The sequence below is a fragment of the Triticum urartu genome, chromosome 3A, assembly GCF_056163025.1.
Source record: "Triticum urartu cultivar PI428250 chromosome 3A, HENAU_Tu73, whole genome shotgun sequence".
In the NCBI taxonomy this organism is placed as follows: Eukaryota; Viridiplantae; Streptophyta; class Magnoliopsida; order Poales; family Poaceae; genus Triticum; species Triticum urartu.
In genome coordinates this window covers 627,763,606-627,779,738 of record NC_141875.1, presented here as the reverse complement: position 1 = coordinate 627,779,738, position 16,133 = coordinate 627,763,606, and the positions used below count along the sequence as shown (strand labels likewise).

Below are 16,133 nucleotides of genomic sequence, written 5' to 3'. Positions count from 1 at the left end.
GCCAAGTTTTAGGATACATACCAAATGGAATTTAGTTGCAAGCTAAAATATTTTACAAAGTGTTTACCCGTAGTTCATGGGGTCCATACCACTGTATCATCATCATTGGAAACACAACACCATCAAGTAACCTTTCCATTGCTACCCACATTTCTATACATTGTCCCCTGATATTTCTTCTAAAACTTAAACATGGCAAACCCAAACCTTGGTCATCATAGTATAGATTGTTGATGTTTTGAGAGAATGTAATGGTCTATAACATTGCAAATGCTACAACAAGAGGTTAGTTGACAATCTACCTGTCCTCACAGACCTTAATCATTTTCCCATTTCCCTCTTTCCTTCTACATAAGGAACAAAACAAGCCTTCAATTCCATCATTTTAAACAATGACTGGCATGCGTACTTCATAGTCTAAATAAGATTTATGTTTCTTAAGACATCTCACCTTACTCCCTGCCAATTCTCCAGCTAAATTCGTACCAGGTTTGTACAATATGTGAGAAGTACCTATGAGGGTGTCGACGTTCTATTGACTGTTGACCCATCACAAGCATCATGCTAGATTATTGTATTATCCCCTTGGGATATTATCCGTCTTTGGCTCGTCATCGACAAGGCTTCTATCAAGATCCATCCTGAATTCAAGTGGCGAAGGGAATAGAGAGGGTGTGTGTGTATGAGAGAGAGAGGGAGAGGGAGAGAGAGAGAGAGAGAGTAAAGAGGGAGAGAGAGATCACTACTAACACTTCTAATTTAAGCAATAAAAGCATTTTCTTTGCAAAATATCTAATCAAACTGATCGGATACACTCGCACGAGTAACGTAGAGATGTGTGGCATCATCCATAAGATGGCAATCGTAGTACGTGGTAAACTAAGAATACTAAAAGAGTGTATGCATATATCAATACTACACACAAGACATCCGCAAGTAGTAAATATGTGTATGCAAATGTTATTTGTGTAAGCAACATATAATACCACACGACATGTGTGACAAGCGGAGTCGAAATTAAGTTATGATGATTTGGGTCTCTACTTTAGAAAATTACATAATCCAAAGCAAAATATAATACCAAGGAAGTAAAGCAGTGTCATGGTAACAACAATAGGAGTTTGAAGCAATACATCATGTCAAATATCTAATATACATTAAAACAAAACAACATATGCAAGATCGCAAATAACATGCTATGTTGAGAAAGTGTGCCAAATAATGTTTATCATTATTTATGGATATACACTGACAAAAATATTGCATCATAGAGACCTAATATCGCCTAATAAAAACCCAAACCCAATCCAGCATTGGCAGGTGATGATCTTGCCCGTATCCAACTTTAAAGTGTGTGCTACCAATATTTATTTCTCTAGAAAATCTCTAAGAACACATCATGCTAAAGTACGTACCCCTTCTATGGTGTCTAATCTCCTATCAGCAAAAGCATATAGGACAGACATATGCAAAGAATTAAATAAAAAACTTCACATGAAGAAAGAAGTACGAAAGCGATACACACATAAAGAAGAACAACACTACGCTACCTCTTCGGTGGTAGAGAGGAGAATCATAATGCTCAGCTTCGACTAGTAGATAGCGGACGGATGACAACATTTCTTCTTCGAGTCAGTCTTTCGGGCTCCAATTCTCCTCAAGTTCGTCCATCGAGACATATTAGACGGAGCTCCGGCGTAGATCCTCACCAGCTCCTCGGGGCAGTGATGTTAGGGCTTCTCATCGTGCATACGCAATGGCGAGATTTCGTGTCAGCTTCTTCAGATTGATTCAAGGGTTCAACAACGACGACTACAACTCCAGAGCATTTTCCTTTAGGGGCACGTGCATGATGACCTACCGGCTGTCATCGATAAGGTTAGTCGACTCCAGTATGGGAGCGGCGACAGCGGCGCGTCGGTGGCTCGTTCTGGCAGCAGTAGTGGTCGTGTGATGGTTCGGGGACTTTGATGTATTTTTTAATTATGTTGGGGATGCTTCATATTTCTGGTGAAACTTTATAATAGATACAAGTCCTTGTCACAAAAGAAAACAATGTTCAAATGTTGTGGTTTGTGAGTTCTTTAAATAAAAAATTCTTTCAACTAAGTACATTTGAATATAGGGGTTTTAAATATGGAAACTTACAACACTATAAGAGCATCTCCAACAGCCGCGCCAAACAAGCGCCGCGCCACAAAATTGCCATTTTAGCGCGTGCGCAATCGGTATAGTGGCTCCCGCGGGCGCGCAAAAACCGCGCGCACGGCATATCTAGTTCGGCGCGCGGGCCAAAACTCCATCGCGCGCCGCTTATTTGCTGCGCCCGCTCCCGCGCGCTGGACTCTCACGCGCTCGCTCGCAACTCACCCCCTCCAGCCGCGGCGCCGCCGCCGCCGCGCCACCCGGCGACCGTTCCGGCGCTTCCCCGGCCTATCCCCGCACCGCGGCGGCTTCCTCCGCCCCCTCTAGTCACCGCCGCCCCTCGCGCGCGTCCGTCCTCCGACGAACAGCGCCCGGGCGCTCGCTGCCGCTCGGCGCCCGCAAGGTGTTCGACAAAACGCCTGCAAGGTATGTATTGCTCAAACTTCATGAATTTGGTGCATGTTGACTGTAGTTTTTATAGCATAGTATTGAACATTGTAGATGAGTTCATCGTATGATTCTTCCGAAGAAGAATTTGATATGGAAGAGGAGGAGGATCTTGCAATGATCCTAGCTATGCACATCAATAAAAAACCGAAGCACGGTGGTTCGGTTATGGGTCGGCAGAAAATTTAGAGGGATAGGATCGATGCCCACAACAGATTGATCAGGCATTATTTTACGGAGAATCCCACATACCAGTCAACCCAAGAGAACTGTTGGCGTGATGAGTTAATGGGTATAGATATTTTTAGCAGGTTGGATACCGTTGAGGTCAGTGCAGGTATAAGAAAGGCTGAGAGACGAGAAAACGGTTGTCCCGTGGCTATCGAATTAAGAACGATAACAGGACTTGTAGGTTCTCGTGCAATTTTGGATCATGTGACAAAAACAGGTCACTTGACTCAGTCTGTAACTTTCAAGCCGTTGCACAAGCACTTATTAAATTGAAATAGGGGCATCCATTTTCGAGCTCTATCGCACTTTCCACACCTGTTGTGTACAATCATCCAAGTTGTATTTTCGTCGCCGGTTTAGGATGAGCACCAAGTTGTTCAGGCGCATTGCAGAGAAACTAGCGAGCCATGACCGATTTTTTCAATAGAGGAGGAATGCCGCCGGAGAGCTCGGGCATAGCACCTTTCAGAAGGTGACAGCCGCTTTGCGTATGTTGGCATACGGTATCCCGGCTGATTTAGTTGATGATCACTTGGCTTTGGGTGAGAGCCAAGCCATCATGTGTGTCAAGCGCTTCGCAGTCGGAATTGTGCAAGTGTTGGCCAGGAGTATTTTGAGATCTCCCAATGTTGAAGACGCCGCAAGGCTATTGGAGATGAACAAAGCTCATGACTTTCCTGGTATGCTTGGCTCAATAGATTGCATGCATTGGAGTTGGAAAAATTGTCCAAAGACATGGCATGTGCAATTCCACGGTCAAAAAAAGGGTTCCACTATAATCCTTGAAGCGATGGCCGATCAAGAGACTTGAATTTGGCATGCATTCTTTGGAATGCCTGGATCTTTGAATGACATCAATGTTGTCAACCGATCACCACTGATGAATAAGATTGCAAATGGTGATTTGCCACTGGTGCAGTTTGTAGCAAATGACCGTACATACAACTACGACTATTATCTAGCGGATGACATCTATCCAAAGTGGCAAACCTTTGTGAAGCCGTTGAAAAAGCCGGAAGGTAAGAAAAATCTTGATTTCCACAATGCTCAGGCGGCGGCTAGAAAAGATGTGGAGAGAGCTTTTGGGATTTTGCAAGCCCAATTTGCTATTGTGAGAGGACCGGCTAGATTTTGGGATCAAAAAATGCTTTGATACATCATGCACGCTTGTGTGATCATACATAACATGATTATCGAGAATGAGTGTGGCCAAGATGTAGACTACTCTCAATATGAGCTCTTGGGACATCCCGTGCGAGTGTGTCGGAGGGCTGAAAGGGTGACCCGTTTTGTTGCCTCCTATCATGCCATTCGACGTCCCGCAACGCATGATGATCTTCAGAAGGATCTCATTGAGGAGTGGTGGGCATGGAATGGACGACAAAGAGCATCATGATTTGTGCGTTTGATATTGTATTGTTAAACTATTTGTTGTGTTTATTGCACTATTTGTTGTATTGAATGATAAACCGTTTGTTTGAGTTGTAATAATGAAATTGAACTATTTATTTTGATTTATTTTGTTTGTGTTTGATCTTTTTGCTTCTGTTTTGAAATGCATATGTTGTTTGTGCGAGAGTCGCGCGCTGTGCATTTTAGCGCGCCTGCTAGAGCCAGCGCTGCCCGCCGCGCCAAACCAGGCGATGGGCGCGCGACAAAGTAGTTTTTAGCGCGCGGCGCGTTCGGCGGCTGTTGGAGATGCTCTAATCAAATAACACAACTGCAACACGAGCAATGATGAGAAAGGTGCATGAAGAGAACCATAATTTAAATTTTAAGCATCAATGTTTATATAAAATTGCCAATGAAATTTCCACAAAAACATACTAGTAAAACGCAGACACTCGAGGAACAAAGTGCAAATAAACAAATACAGAGATGTGAATGGAAGTCTATTGATTTGATCTCGAACAGTGTTGGATTTTTGTAGTCCTCTATTCCTAAATAGGTACAATCCATTGCCAGTTTTTTCTTCTAATCATGCAGCCATACGGAAACCAATAAGTTAATTTTTTTGCATGCAACCCACTATCTAATTTTTCTTAGCACGCAGCTATGCTGATATTCTCCATCATACGGAAACCAATATTCAATGAAAACTTCATGAAAACCATATTTTAAAGTTTTTAAAAATCTAAAAAACATGGGATGTTAAAAATGTGATGTTTTATTGCTACACAAAATTTCAAGTTGAAAAACATTACGAGATGTAAGCTATGAAAAAGACAAATTCAGCCTTAAATAGTGACATTACTATTCGACACTATTTAACGCTGATTTTGTCTTTTTCATACCTCACATCTCGTAATGTGTTTCAACTTGAAATTTTGTGTGGCAATAAAACATCACCCTCTTAACATCCCGTAATTTTTTTGATTTTTTTTGAAATTTCAAAATATCTTTTTTTTGTGGTTTTCATCGGTTTCCACCGAATGTTGGTTTCCGTATGATATTCTCCCATGCGAATCAACTATGCTTAAGTTACTTTTTGCATTAATTTTACCACCAATCATGCCACATTAGGAAGCCATGCATACCACTTATAAGTTATATTTTTGAATTCTTTTTTATGTTATCATTGCGATATATACGTCGGATAATTGGAGCACACATGCATAGCTTATGGTTCAATTTTTTATTAGAAAATGACATTATGTTAAGTGCAATAAAAAATCACCTTTATACATCATTTTGGTGTATACTATTTCATATGTTTACCCTTTTAAAACTATATATAAATTGAGAACACTCCTACTTTTGTTTTTACATTTTTAGTTGTTTTTAGCACATATACAAAATTTTTTGAATTGCATATGCATTTTTTTTAACAAAACGTAGTCACCATTGACGAGACTAACGGCTGAAAATGATTCGGCAAAGTTGACCCAACCGGTTTCCCCCCTCCCGACCGTCGGATTCAGCTACCACCCGCGGCACCCCCACCTACCTAAACCTCGGCGACTCTCTTCCCCCCACTGTTCACCGGCAGCTTACCTCACCTCGGCGAGTTCCACTCCATCCGCCAAAGACGCTCTCTACTCCCCGGACGGCGGCAATGGAGCAAGCGAGCCCGCCGGCGGGGTCGGCGAGGAACAGGAAGGTGGTGCTGCGGGAGTACATCAGCCGCGCGCCGAGGGAGGACGACATGGCGCTCGTCGACGGCGGCGCCGTGCCGCTGCGCGTCCCCGAGGGCGCCGCCGGCCCGGCCGTGCTGGTGAAGAACCTCTACCTCTCCTGCGACCCCTACATGCGCGGCCGGATGCGGGACTTCCACGGCTCCTACATCCCCCCGTTCAAGCCCGGATCTGTCAGTCTTTTTCCCCTTCTGACTGCTCTCCCTTGTTGTTGCTGGTTACTGATCAGGCAAAGTTTTATCTGTCAAGGTTATAGAAGGGCTGGGCGTGGCGAGAGTGGTGGATTCCACTCATCCGGGGTTCGTTGCCGGTGACATTGTTTCGGGAATGACTGGCTGGGAGGAATACAGCTTGATTGACAAGCCTGAACAGCTGAACAAGATTCAGCAAAGTGGCATACCACTCTCCTACTATTTGGGGCTTCTCGGTTAGTTTCTTGCTGCTATTTTTACTCATTCAGTTGAGTCCTGAAGCATCGACAGTATATATCATGAGTGAAGATATGTAATTATACGAAGGAGAACACCGTGTTTCTTTTAGAAAGTCTTTCCCTGATTGCATAAATTTGTAATGTGTAATCGTGAAGAAAATGGAGGTTAGAATAGGCACAAAATGAATGAAGGTATGTGGTTGAGGGAAATGTGAAAGGGACTACACCTTTTTTGTTGATGAATTGACAATGGCGTGGTCAAGTGGTCTGTTGCGGATTGACAATGTTGTAATGGGGACTATTGTGTACTGATCCATGTAGCTACTTTTTCTGATATTGCTGTTTGTGAAATTTTCTTTGATTGAGCATGCTTGCTAATGATCTGGTCTTTTCTGCAGGCATGCCTGGTTTTACAGCTTATGTTGGATTCTATGAAATTTGCTCGCCGAAGGAAGGAGAGTTTGTCTTTGTTTCTGCTGCATCGGGAGCAGTTGGCCAGATTGTTGGTCAACTTGCAAAGCTCCATGGCTGCTATGTTGTCGGAAGTGCTGGAACAAATGAAAAAGTACTCATCAAACTTGTAGTACATCATTCGTTAACTGTTTAGCTGTATCATTCAGGGTCTACAATATTGTTTCAGGTTAAACTCCTAAAAGATAAGTTTGGATTCGATGCAGCTTTTAATTACAAAGAGGAGCCTGACTTGACTGCAGCCCTAAAAAGGTCAGACCTTCTCCTTCAATAAGATACAACAGAACACCTAAAAAAAGATACAATGGTTGCATAAACCATGGACGAATCAAGCTAGGTTATAATGAACATCTGAAAGCCATGTTAACAGAATGAACTATTGATGAACCTAGCTGAATTATGAGCCACACTTTCACATATTAGGATTATTGTGTGTTTGGTTTAGGGATTATTGTGTGTTTGGTTTAGGAACCAGATGGTGAATGAATCATCTGGTCCTAAGTCCAAGCCTAACACATGTCATCTCTTATTAACATGGAGACGAGTATAAAGTAAGGGATATGACAAACCTACCAAAAGTCATGGGTGATCTAATGATGGTCGGATGAATTCTAGGATGAGATGGGCCCTCAAATCAAACATATTGTAAATTTGGCAGATCTTTTTGGTCATCATCTGCTTACCCTTTTTGTTTTGAAATTAGTAATTCTATTGCACTCAGTAAACGGGTTGCCTTTATTGCACCCAGTAAACGGAGAGAATTAGCACCAAAATGATGTTATCTTTGTTCTGCAATCTTTCCATACATAGGTACTTTCCTGAAGGTATCGACATCTACTTCGAGAATGTAGGAGGACCAATGCTAGATGCTGTACTCCTTAACATGCGGATGCATGGTCGCATAGCAGTATGTGGGATGGTCTCCCAGCACGGCATGACTGATCCTGCAGGGATCCACAACCTCTTCTGCCTGGTGCCAAAACGGATTAGTATGAAGGGCTTCATCCAGAGTGATTACATCAACTTATTCCCACAGTTCCTCGATTACATGACCAAGCATTACAAGGATGGCAAGATTGCATATGTAGAAGACATGAGCATTGGGCTAGAGAACGCACCAGCTGCCTTTGTTGGTCTATTCAGCGGTAAAAATGTGGGCAAACAAGTCGTGTGTGTGTCACAAGAGTGAAGTACGTGTACATTCTGATGAATATACAAATATCTCATGATTCAAATAAATAATAAAAATTGTGAACCCTCTTATGTCGATGTGTGTTTATCTGATCGGTTCATGCTTTGTGGAATATGAAGTGTATTTTTTGACCTATTATTTTATCACCAAGTTGTGGTTTTATCCTAAAGTAATCCAAGTATCTACTAGTAGTTAGTATAGTTAGGACTAGAAGCACTGTTTTACTTTTGACAAAGTATTAGTTGCCTGTCCTCGTGAACTGCTTACTTGCTTAGAAGTCCACCAATTTTCTCTTAGTGGGGTAAGTCTTCGTGCACTGCTTACTTGCTTAGTAGTCTTTCTTCTATGTGCTTCGTGCTTGGTAGTCTCCCACTCAGTTGGACTTTGATGAATTAGGAGAAGAAAAAAAATCAGGGTTTGACCCTTTTGAAGAGTTGTGCCTGTTCAACATGGCAGGTTGTGGCTTCTGTCTTAGCTTGATCAACTGGTGAGTTTTCTGAAGCACCTCATATTCTCGATGAAATATTCCTTTTGCCTTTTCTGGAGGCTGGTTTGTGTGGCTTCATGTCTGAACAAACTATTTCTTCGTTTTTCAAGTATTCTTACACAAGTTTTAATCAGGTGACGCTAGAATTGACAACCTGCAACTTTTGGCCGACCAGCGGTTTGTTTCACTCCATGTTTGTGATGGCTGATTATACCAAGTTCCTCCTTTTGTTTCTGCTCTTGAGCTGCTCATCATTGTGTTTTGGTTCTGAACCTGATATCCGGTTTTGTATGCCAATTTACTGGCGTGGAATGTTGGCACCCTGACGAGAACAAGGTTTACGCTTTGCGTCTCGGCAACCTAGGGCTTGAGGGCCCATTTCCTCAAGGTCTTCAACATTGTACAAGCGTGATCATGCTGGACCTGTCAAGTGACAATTTTTCAGGACCAATCCCTCCTGACATCTCATGGCGGCTGTCATATCTGTCATCTCTGGATCTTTCCTTCAATGAATTTTCAGGTGAAATCCCAGATAGTATCGCAAATCTGACGAATCTGAATGCCCTCAACCTTCAGCACAACCAACTAAGTGGTCAAATTCCTGCATCGCTATGGAAGTGGTCAAATTCCTGCATCGCTATGACCCGATTGTTCTGGAACTTTGTTTGTCATCCGGATGCCAAACGGGCACTTCCAACAGCAACTTCAGTTCCCTCCCCTGCAGTAAGAGTTCACCAACATGTATACCTGGTACCCTAGCAAGTCCTGTGTTTTTCCTTCGCTTGTAGTGCAAATGGTGCAAGGCATTCTCTCGAGGAAAGAAAAGTGCACAGAATCACGGTTAGTCGGTTATAAATCTGTAATGATTTATGTACTCTTCTCGTTCTCGAGGTTTGAAAAGAGACAGAATTATATTTGTGTTTTCACTGTCCTGAATCATTTTTCTCCAGGGAAATGAACTCCCATCACAGCAACATAACATATCAAATTTGATCAGCTGTATTAAGAAAATATACAGGAGCAAAATTGATATTTTATAGGTGTGGCAGAATCAGAATAATTATGCCCTTCATGTTTTCTGCCTAGTAAGAGAGCAGACATCCCAGTTCTGCAGCGTTGTCCTCCCTCAACCTTGAGGGCGTCTTTAAAGCGCCCAGATTTTATCCACAAGGGTACGTTCGCACTCTATATTCGGGTTTTTTGTCCAGTGATTTAGGTAGAGTTATAGGAATGATATATATATTCATGTTTTCTGAAAATCCAGAATATTTTCGGAGTAAAAGTAACTGCAAATGCACCCAGCGAGACCGTGAGATCAGAGTTCTCGCAAGTGGGTTCAAAATTCTATTCTGTTAGGCGATGATGCAAACTCCATCCACACATTCCTCAGTGACAATTCTACTGACACTGGAGACTTGACGACGCTGGGTTGGTCTCTCTGCCGTGTGCCTTCTTTCCATACTCATGACCATGATTCGTATTGAGATTGGTCGAGTGCTTTACAAACTTTTGTAGAAGATACACTTGGGTTATCGTAGAGGTTACCACCGTTGGTCCACCCAGAGTAGCATCACATAATTCCCAGTATTTTTTCCCAATATGGAAAAGTAATTTATAAGTACCAAGGCATGGTTTTATACTTTTATCGTAAATTAATGCAAATGCCTACTTAGTTAGGGCTGGCAGAAGCACTGCCTTTACTCTTGGAAAAGTTTACCTTCCTGTCACATACGTCTTCATAAATTGATGATTTGGTGGCATCAGCTCCACAAGTTATACACTAGAGTGGTATTTTTCTCTCGACGGTGAGTCATGACTAATGAAGTCTTCGGAGACAGCTCAGGATGGGGACTATTGGCAGTAGGCACACGGTAGTTCTTTCTTCCATTTATACTTGTAGCAAATCCTTCCGAGTCAATAGGACTTCGGGTTTGGCAGAAGAAAAGTCTATGCTCCAGTGCAGGGATTCTCTGTTTTAAAAGGGCTGCACCCGTTCATGTACAGTAGATGGTGGCTTCTAATTTGGCTTGATGAACTGGTGAGTTTTCTGAAGCACCTCATACTGTGTAGGAAGTATGACATGAAATTAATTTGTTATTTGCACTTTTGGAGTCTACTTTGTGGTGTCTCCATGTCTGAGAAAATCATTTCCTATTTTTCCATTTAGCGTGTTCAAGTGTTCTTACACAAGTTTTGATCAGGTGGCGTTGGAATTGACAAGCTGCAACTTTTGGCACAGAGCAGCTGTTTGTTTATCTCCCCATTTATGATGGCTGATGATACCAAGTTCATCCTTTTTTTTCTCCTCTTGAGCAGCTCATTGTTGTGTTTTGGTTCCGAACATGATATCCAGTGCCTCAAGTCCGTACATCAATCAGTGATTGATCCCAACGGTGTACTCAAATCCTCTTGGAACTTTGAAAATGCCACCAGCGGTTTCATATGCCGCTTTACTGGTGTGGAATGCTGGCAGCACGACGAGAACAGGGTTCTCTCCCTGCGCCTCGGCAACCTTGGACTTGAAGGCTCATTTCCTAAAGGTCTTCAATATTGTTCAAGCATGACGGGCCTGGACCTGTGGAATAACAATTTTTCAGGACCGATCCCTTCTGACATTTTACAGCAGGTGCAGAAGCTGACATATCTGGATCTTTCGTACAATAGCTTTTCGAGATCAATCCCAGAGAGCATGTCAAATATGACATATCTGAATGTCCTCAACCTTGAGCATAACCAACTCAGCGGTCAAATTCCACCGCAATTCGATTTTCTTACTCGGTTAACTACGTTCAATGTTGCGGAGAACTTGTTATCAGGGCCTGTTCCTACTTCGCTACAGAAGTTTTCGGCTTCGAACTTTGCTGGTAACCAAGGGCTTTGTGATGCACCTTTAGATGAGTGCTCCGCTTCGCCGGCCTTCACCGTTAGACCGGTACGAATCAGGCTGCACAGGCTCAACGACTGGTCGAACATCGGAGCAGCCGTTGGATTCATCGTGTGGTTCGTGGTGGCCTTCTACTTCCCGCAGTGATTCGTCTGCTCTGAGAGGCCTACGTGGTTTGCATATGATTCACTTGTTCTGAATCTGTGTCTGGCATACCTTTGCGGAGGCCAAATGAGCATTTCAAACAGTAATTTTAGTTTGTTCGCTGCAGTAACAATTATCTTAATTCACGTGATGTATACCTGGCAACTTGCCAGTGCCGGTGATTTGGTTTGCTTGTAAATGGTAAAGCATATTTCATTTCTTCCAGAAAGATTCAAGGCGATAATCTATATACCCGGACAGAGAAAGCAGCTCACTCAAAAAGGACTACTTCCAACAGCACCTTCAGTTGTCACCCTGTCGAGTCCTGTACTTTTACTTTGCATGTAATGCAAATGGTCTAAGACATTCTCCTAAAGAAAAGAATGATTCAAGGAATCACCAGTTATGAACTTGTAATGGTTTATGTACCCTTTTCGATGTTCCAAAAGAAAGACAAAGAACGATATTATTGTTCACTCATCCGAATCATTTTCCTGGGGTAAAATAAAGTCCCATCACAGCAGCATAGCATATCAAATTTGATCAGTTATACTGAGAAATATACATGAGCAAACCTGATATTTCATAGGTGTGAAGAGTCAGAATAATTCTTCTTGTGTTATCTGCCAAGCAAGAGAGCAGATATGTCAGTTCTGCAGCTTTGTCCTCCCTCAACTGTGGTATGTTCACACTCTATTCGATTTTTTTGTCCAGTGTATACTTTTTTTAAAGATGCATGATAAATGTTCTACTCCCTCCATTCCACAATGTAGTGCTTCCTCTATCTCCGTGCTTCAACTTTGACCGTAAATTTAACTACGAAGACCGATTGCGGTGGGAGCAAAAATTATATCAGTGAATTCGTATTCGAAAGAAGTTTTCGGTTATATAATTTTTTCTCCCGCCGCAGTTGGTCTCGTTGGTTAAATTTATGGTCAAAGTTGGACCTCGGGAAACGCGGGCGCACTATATTTTGGAATGGAGGGAGTACTATGGTGCGCAGACTTCAAAATTTGATACAGAAATATGACCATATGTGTCATGTAATTTTTTTTAGTGGATATGAGTCATGTAATAACAAAAGAAATTGGTGCAGCTTGAATAATAAATAGTATACTTTCTAAACCGTACCAGTTTGCGCTGTATGCACAGGAGACACATGGCCATATTTCTGCATCACAATGTAGGTAGTGTTAAAGGGATGATACCCCTTCATGATTTCTGAAAGTCCAATAATATTTTCGGATAAAAGAAACTGCAAATGCACCTGGCAAGACCGTGAGGTCAGAGTTCTTGCAGGCAGGTTCAAAATTCTATTCTGCCAGGTGATAATGTAAACTCCCTCCACACATTACTCGGTGACAATTCTACCGAGACCGGAGAGTCTCGACGATGCTGGGCCGGTCTTTCTGCCGTGTGCCTTCTTGCCATAATCGTGACATGAGGGGTGCGGACAGCCTATCAGAGCCGTTGGATCAGGCTAGAGCGGTCATCATTCGGACTGAGACTGGCCGTGCTTTTCAAACTTTCGTACAGTAGAAGATACGCTCGGGTCATCTTAGAGGTTGCCATCCTTGGTCCACACCAGAGTAGCATCATATCAGTCCCAGTATTTTTGCCCAATGTGAAAAAGTATATTGTAAGTACCAAGACATGGTTTTATCCTAAATTAATCCAAATGCCTAAATAGTTAGGACTGGGAAAAGCACTATCTTTACTCTTGACAAAGTTTTACCTGCCTGTCACATACTCCCTCATAAATAGAGGATTTCATGGAATCAGTTCCACAAGTTATACACCTATTTTTCTCTCGGCAGTGAGTGACTGGTTACGGATGAAGTCTTCACAGACTTCTCAGGATGGGGACTACTGGCAGTAGGCACACGGTATGTCTTTCTTCCCTGTATACTTGTGGCAAATCCTTCCACGTCAATAAGACTTGAGGGTTTGGCAGAAGAGAAGTCCATGCTTGCGTGGAGGCATTCTCTGTTTTAAAGGGGCTGCACCCGTTCATCTACTGCAGATGTGACTTCTGATTTGCCTGGATCAACTGGTGAGTTTTCTGAAGCACATCATATTGTCTAGGAAGTAGCACATGAAATTAACAAAACAAGTGTTTTCCAACTTTGTTATTTGCGCTCTTGGTCTTGGAGTCTACTTTGTGGTGTCATCATATCAGAGCAAATTATTTTATATTTTTCAAGTAGTGCGTTCAAGTGTTCTTACACAAGCTTTGATCAGGCGACGTCGGAATTTACAAGCTGCAGGTTTTGGCCGAGCAGCGCTGCTGTTTGTTTCACTCCATGCTTGCGATGGCTGATGATACCAAGTTCATCCTTTTGTTTCTCCTCTTAAGCAGCTCATCGCTGTGTTTTGGTTCTGAACAAGATATCCAGTGCCTGAAGTCTGTATATCAATCAGTGATTGATCCCAACGGTGTACTCAAATCCTCTTGGAACTTTGAAGATGGCACCGTCGGTTTCATATGCCGCTTTACTGGTGTGGAATGCTGGCACCCTGACAAGAACATGGTTCTTTCTCTGCGTCTCGGCAACCTAGGACTTCAAGGCGCATTTCCTCAAGGTCTTCAAGATTGTGCAAGCATGACCGGCCTAGACCTGTCAAATAACAAATTTTCAGGACCAATCCCTCATGACATTTCACGGTAGGTGCCGTACCTGACATCTCTGGACCTTTCGTACAATAGTTTTTCGGGTTCGATCCCACAGAATATCTCAAATATGACATATCTGAATGTCCTCATCCTTCAGCATAACCAACTCAGCGGTCAAATTCCACCGCAATTCGATTTGCTTACTCGGTTATCGACGTTCAATGTTGCGGATAACTTGTTATCGGGGTCTATTCCTCCTTCGCTACTAAGGTTTCCAGCTTGGGACTTTGATGGTAACCAAGGGCTTTGCGGTGCACCATCGGATGATTGTCCCCGCTCCAGGAGGAGATGGAGACCGGTACGAATCAAGCTGCACAGGCTCAACGACGAGTCGAGCATCGAAGCGGCTGTCGGATTCGTCGTGGGGTTTGTGGTGGCCTTCTACTTCCCGCACTGTTTCGTCTGCTCCGAGAGGCTCCGTGCCTACGTCGTCCGCATATGATTCACTTGTTGTTCTGAAACTTTGTTTGGCATACCTGGCTCTGATACCAACTTGTAACACCCACGATGCGGCTATATCTCCCACGTGTCGGAGCACGACTTAGAGGCATAACCGCATAGTAGGCATGTCGCAAGAGGGGTAATCTTTACACATCCCATGTACTGAATAAGAGAGGGATAAAGAGTTGGCTTACAATCGCCACTTCACACAATACATAAATATAGCATTTCATCATCCAGAATACAATCAAGGTCCGACTACGGAACCAAATAAAGAAAGACAACCCCTAATGCTAGATCCCCGATCGCCCCGACTGGGCTCCACTACTGATCAACTGGAAACGAAACAAGACTACGATCAAGATCTTCATCGGGCTCCCACTTGAGCTCAGTTGCGTCATCTACATGGTTATCATTGGCACCTGCAACTGTTTGAAGTAATCTGTGAGTCACGGGGACTCAGCAATCTCACACCCTCGCGATCAAGACTATTTAAGCTTATGGGTAGGAAAAGCTAGTGAGGTGGAACTGTAGCAAGCACTAGCATATATGGTGGCTAACTTACGCAAAAGAGAGTGAGAAGAGAAGCAAAGCACGGTCGAGAAACTATAATGATCAAGAAGTGATCCTGAAACTACTTACGTTCAAGCATAACACAAGGACCGTGTTCACTTCCCGGACTCCGCCGGAAAGAGACCATCACGGCTACACACACGGTTGAAGCATTTTAATTAAGTTAAGTGTCAAGTTTTCTACAACCGGATATTAACAAATTCCCATATGCCCATAACCGCGGGCACGGCTTTCGAAAGTTCAAAACCCTGCAGGGGTGTCCCAACTTAGCCCATCACAAGCTCTCACGGTCAACAAAGGATATTCCTTCTCCCAGGAAGACCCGATCAGACTCGGAATCCCGGTTACAAGACATTTCGACAATGGTAAAACAAGACCAGCAAGACCACCCGTTATGCCGACAAATCCCGATAGGAGCTGCACATATCTCGTTCTCAGGGCACACCGGATAAGCTAAGCGTACATGAGCCAACATAACCCAAGTTGCCAAAGGATGGCCCTGCACGGTGCTCTAGTTTGGACCAACACTCAGAGGAGCACTGGCCCGGGGGTTTAAATAAAGATGACCCTTGAGTCTGCAGAACCCAAGGGGAAAAGGCTTAGGTGGCAAATGGTAAAACCAAGGTTGGGTCTTGCTGGAGGAGTTTTATTCAAAGCGAACTGTTAAGGGGTTTCCATTATAACCCAATCGCGTAAGGAACGCAAAATCAAGGAACATAACACCGGTATGACGGAAACTAGGGCGGCAAGAGTGGAACAAAACACTAGGCATAAGGCCGAGCCTTCCACCCTTTACCAAGTATATAGATGCATTAATTAAAAATAAGAGATATTGTGATATCCCAACATATCCATGTTCCAAACATGAAACAAACTTCAG

At 43.1% G+C, this 16,133-nt stretch overlaps 1 protein-coding gene and 2 pseudogenes across 4 annotated transcripts; all 3 read left to right on the top strand.

Annotated features, from left to right (window-relative positions):
- Positions 1-5,731: 5,731 nt before the first annotated feature.
- Positions 5,732-8,926, top strand: LOC125545543 (Zinc-binding dehydrogenase family protein). Of its 2 annotated transcripts, XR_015598752.1 has the most exons (7): positions 5,732-6,130; positions 6,207-6,384; positions 6,786-6,952; positions 7,028-7,110; positions 7,669-8,048; positions 8,447-8,537; positions 8,672-8,926. XR_015598752.1 is itself a non-coding variant. In XM_048709534.2 (5 exons), the coding sequence occupies exons 1-5, from the start codon at positions 5,879-5,881 to the stop codon at positions 8,045-8,047; spliced, it is 1,059 nt and encodes a 352-aa protein (XP_048565491.2). In that variant the 5' UTR covers positions 5,734-5,878; the 3' UTR covers positions 8,048-8,121. The 2 variants fall into 2 exon arrangements, 1 of the variants encoding a protein (XP_048565491.2); XM_048709534.2 differs by lacking the exons at positions 8,447-8,537; positions 8,672-8,926 and having other exon boundaries at positions 5,734-6,130; positions 7,669-8,121.
- Positions 8,927-9,311: 385 nt separating this feature from the next.
- LOC125545540 (probably inactive leucine-rich repeat receptor-like protein kinase At5g48380 pseudogene) lies at positions 9,312-12,372 on the top strand (annotated as a pseudogene). Its single transcript, XR_015598754.1, has 3 exons — positions 9,312-9,709; positions 9,802-10,575; positions 10,739-12,372. The product of XR_015598754.1 is annotated as a probably inactive leucine-rich repeat receptor-like protein kinase At5g48380 pseudogene (transcript).
- Positions 12,373-12,821: 449 nt separating this feature from the next.
- LOC125545544 (probably inactive leucine-rich repeat receptor-like protein kinase At5g48380 pseudogene) lies at positions 12,822-15,010 on the top strand (annotated as a pseudogene). The gene is made up of 2 exons (XR_015598753.1): positions 12,822-13,618; positions 13,807-15,010. The product of XR_015598753.1 is annotated as a probably inactive leucine-rich repeat receptor-like protein kinase At5g48380 pseudogene (transcript).
- The last annotated feature ends 1,123 nt before the right edge of the window (positions 15,011-16,133 follow it).

Excerpts from the sequence above, each read along its gene's own strand:
- LOC125545543 (XM_048709534.2), top strand. The coding sequence starts at position 5,879 with ATGGAGCAAGCGAGCCCGCCGGCGGGGTCGGCGAGGAACAGGAAGGTG. Across the intron at positions 6,131-6,206 it reads CCCCGTTCAAGCCCGGATCT|GTTATAGAAGGGCTGGGCGT; the intron begins GTCAGTCTTTTT and ends TTATCTGTCAAG. Across the intron at positions 6,953-7,027 it reads GTGCTGGAACAAATGAAAAA|GTTAAACTCCTAAAAGATAA; the intron begins GTACTCATCAAA and ends ATATTGTTTCAG.